General features: G+C 42.5%; 1 protein-coding gene across 1 annotated transcript; it reads right to left on the minus strand.

Moving 5' to 3' along the window:
* Positions 1–1,990: 1,990 nt before the first annotated feature.
* On the minus strand, positions 1,991–4,623 carry LOC119159904 (uncharacterized). The gene is made up of 2 exons (XM_037412712.2): positions 4,516–4,623; positions 1,991–2,716 (listed from the first exon to the last, which is right to left on the minus strand). Exons 1-2 carry the CDS (start codon positions 4,525–4,527, stop codon positions 2,216–2,218), a joined length of 513 nt encoding a protein of 170 aa, XP_037268609.2. The 5' UTR covers positions 4,528–4,623; the 3' UTR covers positions 1,991–2,215.
* Between the last annotated feature and the right edge of the window lie 2,810 nt (positions 4,624–7,433).

Here is a 7,433-nt window from a genome sequence, read left to right on the forward strand (position 1 = left end):
ATTCATGGTTTACCAGGTTGACCTCCGGAGCTTCGCCCACTCATCATCATTCACCTCGTGGATATGGCGGCACTTTTAGGGGCGAAGCTCTTCAGGGCGTGGGCTGTGCGTCCCCTGTATGTAGCCACCTCTCGTTCAGTTCTTGCAGTGTTCACTAGATGGCGGTACTTGTAGCTGACGGCATTAAGTATTACGCTAGCCACCGCCCGATCTAAAGGGTACAGCCATATCCGTCCGTCCGTCCGTCCAAAAGATGCAAGATGTTATAAACTAGACGGCAGTACGTGTAGTTGATTATGAAAGATGCGAGGTGTTATAAAATAGGAATGATGCCACATATGGCGCGTGTCATCGTTCGATATAGTGCGGCGACGTACGCTAGGGAGAGCGTTGCAATAAAATCGAGTGGGCAAATTGTACGGAGGATTCATGGTTTACCAGGTTTACCTCCGGATCTTCGCCCACTGATCATCATTCACTTCGTGGATATGGCGACACTTTTTTTTTGTTTCTCTTGTTTCTCGCACCTGTTTTACGGTAGAAACAGACATTCTTTGAAACTACATGGCGAAGTGCTGCTACAAACTAATTCACAAGCTAATTGTCGTGACGACCCTACCCTGATCATGTCAGCCAAAACGTAGCCTTCTTTAGAAGTATGTTACCCCGTTGATGGACTGCTGTAATCGAAGAAATCCTGCAGTGAGGCATTGTCACCCACTGTATGCCTTTTTTTAATTATGCATTGCGAAAACGTGGACACGAGAAAAAGTACGACACACCCTATGGCGCAAACAAGAAGTGGCTTTTCTTTGCGCCGTCTGTATTTTTCATACTGCTAGGTGAAAGGGAACGTCAAAGACCTAGTATATGCCACTGAAGATGGAATGAGCGTTGTGTAATCTGCATGCAAGATATCTGGTGGAGCAAGTTTAAGGTGTCTTTTCAGTACAAATAGCCGTTTTACGGCTGTGTGAATACGGTTTTATGCGTTACTTTCACACCTCATATGAAATCAACTTAATATTCCCAAGTATACTGGCCAAGAGAAAGCACCTCTTAGTGCAAGAAAAGTTAGACTTGTAATTTTTACGAATTATGGCCTAAAATTAGGGTTACCAAACCTTCACTAAAAAATAAAAGTTGAAGTGGGGAGGAGTCGGTAGCGAGAACTAACAAAATCAGTTTTCAATATTATGGCCACGAGCTGCCTACCAGGTATTCGCAGCATTTACTTTTGCTGAATAATGTACTCGTAACAGTTGCGGCTCTTCTCGCGAAAGTTCCGCTGAAGCGGATAAAGCCAGTAAGTGAAAGTGCGTGTTTTTCCTCGTCAAGCGACGTGCTTTTTGAGTATTCCGAGCCTAACGCTCAGGTAGTTGGTTCGATCTCATGAGAACAGGTCTTTTCAAAGCAACTGACAGAACCACGCTGTCTCCCACGCCTCCAAAATTTTCACTCAAAAATTGAGAGACTCGAATGCATTTGGGGACGGAATCCCTTATGAGTCGACTCAGTTGGACTCATTCAGACTAGTATTGAGCCACGAGTCTGAGTTTGAGTAGCCGCGGCTGAGTAGTGTTATTTGGCGAGCTTGACTCCGATTGAGTCCGGCCGAAGAAAATTTTCGTGAGTGTAAGTCAGAGTGAGTCCGGTTCCGTAAACTTTTGGTGAATACTTGTCTGAGTGAGCTCTAAGCGCCAAATATAATTCACAGGTGAGTCTGAGTGAGCTCAGAACTTTTTGATGACCTGTGCTGGAAACACAGTACCACCAAAGGAGGGCTTGAATCTTCACAGCCATATGCTAACGTCTCATACAAGAGCTACTTTTCTATACACGCCCTTTTCTCACCTACAGCTTCTTCTCCCAGAAGCATTGAGGTATTGAAAGTAAATTAGTATATGAATGAATAAATAGGTTATAAAAACGAATTAAACAAACAAACCAAAATTGATAATCATTCTTCGAGAATTTGACACACAAAATGTAACTTTATATGAACAGTTCTTTTATTTCGTTTGAGAACTGATGTGCAATGTATTCCGTGATTCAAAGGTTTTCCGTGAAAAAACACATCAGGACTGTTTGACAAAGTTTGTGAGTCATTCCTGGCCATAGTTGCAGGGGCTGATGAACTTGCTGTCTTGGAGTATAAAACTATCGTGAGAACTTGTAATTACCTAACAAATAAATATATTGAAACTCTAATTTGTTAGCCCTTGTATCCATATCCACTGCCATATCCGTAGCCGCTGCCGTATCCGTAACCTCCATATCCACCACCATACCCGTAGCCGCCGCCATAGCCGTAGCCTCCATATCCACCACCATATCCGTAGCCACCTCCGTATCCACCGCCGAGGCCAGAGTGAGCGAGAAGAGCGCCTCCGCCGCTCACTTTGTTCACGTGGTGAACCGTTCGGACGACGAAGGCTGGTCCAGCCACGGCTTTCGCAAATGAAGGTCCACCGCTGAGCAGAGCGACGCTGCTGCCGATGCCTACGCCACCGACTCCCGCACCACCACCGTATCCCAAACCTCCACCGTAGCCGCCATAGCCAAGACCATATCCACCATATCCAAGACCACCTAGGCCATAGCCGCCGTAGCCAAGGCCATATCCACCGTATCCAAGGCCACCTAGGCCGTAACCACCGAAGAGTCCACCAGCAACGGCACAGGCGACGAAGACAGGGAAGACAAGGACGGTGCTCTGCGTAATATAAAACAAACCGGGTACTTTAGTGACAGTGGAATTTATTTATGCTAGACAATGTAGGTAAGCAGGCTTCATTATATGTTGGTGAACCAGGGACATGAAGGAGGGTTCTTATGCCCTAATACAAGAGTTGGTAACCGCAGATGACGGGCAGCAGCAGCGCGTGACACTGCGCTATAAGGTTTTTGGAATGAAGTCGTAACACTCCACCCTCATTAACTAACTTGTGAATACTGCTCGACTATTGGGTGAACACGGGAACAGCTTTCCGCACCTCTCGGTGAGAAATCGTGGTATCAGTATTTGTAAGCTGGCTGTGAACGTTCAGCACCAAGAGTCACAGTCGAAAGACTTTTTTTTTTCCTCAGTAACGTATGCTGTTTACGTCACCGCAACCTTGTGAGGTGCATGCAGTAAATAGGCATAATTCAAAGTATGGTTTTGTAAACGAGTATTGCCAATTCACCATATTAGTTATCTCTACCTTCAAAGCAGCCCTCCCTTCTTGCCCTCATAGTTTGCTGTTGTCCCCCGGTGCGTCAGCTTGATGCACATAGGCCCCCACTGGCTTAATTGGTTGCCAATATTGTACCTTATTGCCTAAAAAGCGAGTGCCTCGGTGACATTGCTAGCATTTTCTCTGCATGCTTGGTGAGCAGCAAATGCCCTTCAATTACACATTGTGATAGTGTTGTTAGACATTTACAAAGCTTGAAGAATGGAAGTTCTACAGCGTGACCGCAACTACGGCACTAAGGTTATTTCTTGCCTCTCGCTTCGCATTCGCGACATTCATCAACAAAAATATACAGCAGAATTCGTAGTAGCACAGTGCCTCATAGTCAAACAAGTCTTTGTGACTCGCAAATTGGCAATGGCCTGTCAAACAAACCCTCGAAAAAATGCGTTGCTTAAATGAGTAGTACTCTAACCAGTACTAATGTTCTCTTGATAGTAGAAATAGAGTAAAGGATACTATAGATCAATCTCACGCTTAGCAGAAGCATTCCAAACTCGAAGTAGAATTTAATTAGAGCGTTTGACTAGTTTATTTTTTTACAACCATGATGCATAGTAAAATCAATGTTTTTTTTTCTAATAGGCTTATTGTAATGCAATGTGTGAAAAAACTGTGGATGAATGTTTTGCTGCAAAATGTGGTGCAAGAACAATGAGATCATTCTATACATTCGAGTACTTTCTATTTAATCCAAAAATTACGAAACTTTTTATTGCAAGACTTCAAATTACTTCCTTATAATTATATGACAAGTTATTCGCAAAAAGCACCGACTTGGGTGGTAGAGAGCGATATTCCCTGATAGCCATTTGCAATCCAACAATATGAGCAGGTGAAGCTATTTCACCATCGTGATCTCTGAAACCTGCATTTTGAAGCATAAGAAGCTTTTCATAATAAAAATTTTAGGAAGGCTTTATGACGAAAACTAGAGAACTAACTTTGAAAATCCAGTTTTTTTCTTTTCAGTCACATCTGACTTAAGACTTTTTTCGTCTGAGTGTCAGTGAAATTGATGCAAACTGTATAAACCACGCTATTAGAGCATTGTAGCTTTTTGCATTACTTATTTTAGCACGATTTAACTGTTGCAGAACGATTGGGCTCCACTATGCGAGAATTGTTTCTTGATTTATTATCAGTAACATGAAAACTACGCATGTTTAGGGTTAGTCTAACTGCTCTGCTAACCAATGTAATAATTGTTGCAATCAGAAACCATGTCAATAATTTTACGCTCTAGTGATGTTACAACGAAGCTTCAGTTTCTCACCAGGGCGTTCATGGCTTTGGAGGGCTCTTCTTCTACGAGCTAGTCGACAACGTATGCCTGGCCGCTGTGTGCTGTGCCGTTTATATACGTTTACTGGACGAGGAAGACACGATCCCTATCGGACGAGGGTTACTACTAGTTCGACGGCACTGTCGCAGCCACCACGTTGGGAGGAAACTTTTTAGAGATAGGCTGAGGAAAAACGCTGTACTTAAGCATCTATCGCATTTATGTAAGCCGTTCGGTGCTTTCTGGTTGCGCGCAACAACAAAAAAAAACGACTTAGTGGAAGAAGCTCACTTTTTCACCATGTGTTTGAGTCGGAAGTCTGGTTTGTCTTCCGCTTGTTTCTCGCACACACTTCAGCGTAGGAACAGGTGGTGCTTAAAATCAGCATAGCGCTCATCATAAATACAACTATGCAAGGATCTTCGTGGCGGTATCAACTAGGTCATCACATTTTAAGCGCCGCTTTATTTAGAAATGTGGCTTGCTGATCACGAACAGCTGGTGGCCGAAAGACACGTGCAACATGGCCTGCGTAACTGCAGAGATCACGAGAACCATTTAGCTGGACTTTATTACCTAATTATTTTGGTCACAGGTTTTTAATAACTTTCTTGAATCTGAAAGCTTCCCGTAATATTGTTTCTGAAGTTGGCTTTTTTTCAGCGAGTGGTTTTGCGTCGAGATACTCGACCATGTGTGCAGGCGTGTAGTAGAAGGGTAGACGAGGAAGGTTGCAGGTTATTTTAGTGTTGTTCAGTTCCATTTTAGACACTTCGCATGCCTCCCAGTGGCACTGTGATTTTATTTGAACCCCGGAACAGCCCCAGCGATCACTGAATAGGTGCGAAGTTAGTGATGCCTGCTGTCGGATTAGAGGCATTATGATGCCTCTCATCCGACGGCAGACATCAGTAACTTCTTAAATATAAGAAGGAAAATACACGGCGTATTCGCGCTTTATGCGAATTGCACAGGTTGCCGATATTAGCAAGGAATATGGCTCAAGTACAATTAATAGGAAAGCTCTACGCACCTACTCCGCATCTGCTACTAGAAAAAAAAAACTAATGAAAGCAGTATCCAAACCAACTTGACACTAACGAGGCGGGAAGAGGTGCGCAGTAATCAAAAGTGTTTTAGTTTTGCATATCACTCATTTAGGAAGAGAGCTTTAAATCAACAAGTAACAACTACTCTTTCAAATGACTGGAAAGCAAGATCTCCAAGACAGCCCCATAAAGCTCTACGCATCGCAAGATTCATCACTGAAGATTAACTCGGTAAAATATGTTAGAAACAAGATCAATATTGCACACAAAACTAAGTACTTTTTATTTCTTGGTTTGACTGGGGTGGAGTGCCTTTCTCCTGCACATCCTCCCCTTTCCAAATTTCCCTTGCCTCTGCCCTGTTCATTTTTGTTTTCTATTTGGCGTTGCCTCCTATATGTTTTCGGTGCGTGCCGCGGTTTTTTTTTTTCTTTTCCTTACAAAAGGATTGTGGCACATAACTGCATGACAGTGGCACATACCCAGCCCCGGGTATGAGCCACTGCTTTTCGGAAATTGTTTGATGATATACGTGATGGGATTGTGATTTATTCATGTCATGACCAGCGAGTCGTGTTGGTAAAAATATCTCACTCTCCTATTAGGTTGGTTTATCCCTAGTGAAGGGGGTGATCTCGAGGGCACCAAGATAGATAGATAGATAGATAGATAGATAGATAGATAGATAGATAGATAGATAGATAGATAGATAGATAGATAGATAGATAGATAGATAGATAGATAGATAGATAGATAGAGAGATAGATAGATAGATAGATAGATAGATAGATAGATAGATAGATAGATAGATAGATAGATAGATAGATAGATAGATAGATAGATAGATAGATAGATAGATAGATAGATAGATAGATAGATAGATAGATAGATAGATAGATAGATAGATAGATAGATAGATAGACGTTCAAAGTGCCTGCAGTACGCAAAGAAATGCGTCGCGTTTAAAGTTGGATGTTGCGACTCATACTGCTCGCCACAGTACGTTTTACTGCATGTATCGGCATGCGATAATCGCATGCTGCTGATCTGTTACGTGCCGCATACATTCATTTAGGAATATATATGCACTGACTCAATATTATCCACAAATATACACCTATTCCTTTCGTACTTCATGTGTAGTAGAGATACATGCAAGTGCGTTCGGTCATGTCTAGTATTTATGAGATTTATTTATTGTCAAAATCGGCGACATTTTATTTCGTTGCATGCTCCCTCGGCACCACCGAAAAGCTAGCAATGGAACAGCCAGCGCACTCAACCTTCAGACGTTTGTCGTAGTGCTTCTTGCACCCGCGGGGGTTTCTGGTGTTGCTTTAAAATGATCGATTGCGGTAATAAGACCATACGATGACCTGCCTACAGCTGTACAAAACCTAATTTTTATATGCATGGTTATACACAAGCTCTCTTAAAACGGGTTACAATGTGATTGGTACATGTGGACCTGTCAGCTAATAGCTGAGCTAGCTGGTATAAAACCAGATCGTGCCTGAGCGAGGCCGCATTTATGTATGAGACCGAAATGTCGTGTACCAATATATATTTCGTTCTAGTTTATCATCACACCGTATCTACTCTAACCGTTGAATCTGTGGGTGCTGTCTTTATATTTTTATATTTAGCTCATTCGTTTGCTCCGCTGTATGCGCTGCGTGCTCATATTAAAAAAAAAGACAGCGTCGTTTATATTGTGTGTCTGAATAGTCTATGTAAAATTTTGAGAATTCGAGCTGGAATAATGAAAGATGTACAATAAAGCATATATTCTTTGCCGTAATTGTAGGTGCATTATTACAGCACTTTTCATTTTGACAGTCCCGAGAATCATACCTTTCC

This window comes from Rhipicephalus microplus, chromosome 3 (genome assembly GCF_043290135.1).
Source record: "Rhipicephalus microplus isolate Deutch F79 chromosome 3, USDA_Rmic, whole genome shotgun sequence".
Taxonomy (NCBI): Eukaryota; Metazoa; Arthropoda; class Arachnida; order Ixodida; family Ixodidae; genus Rhipicephalus; species Rhipicephalus microplus.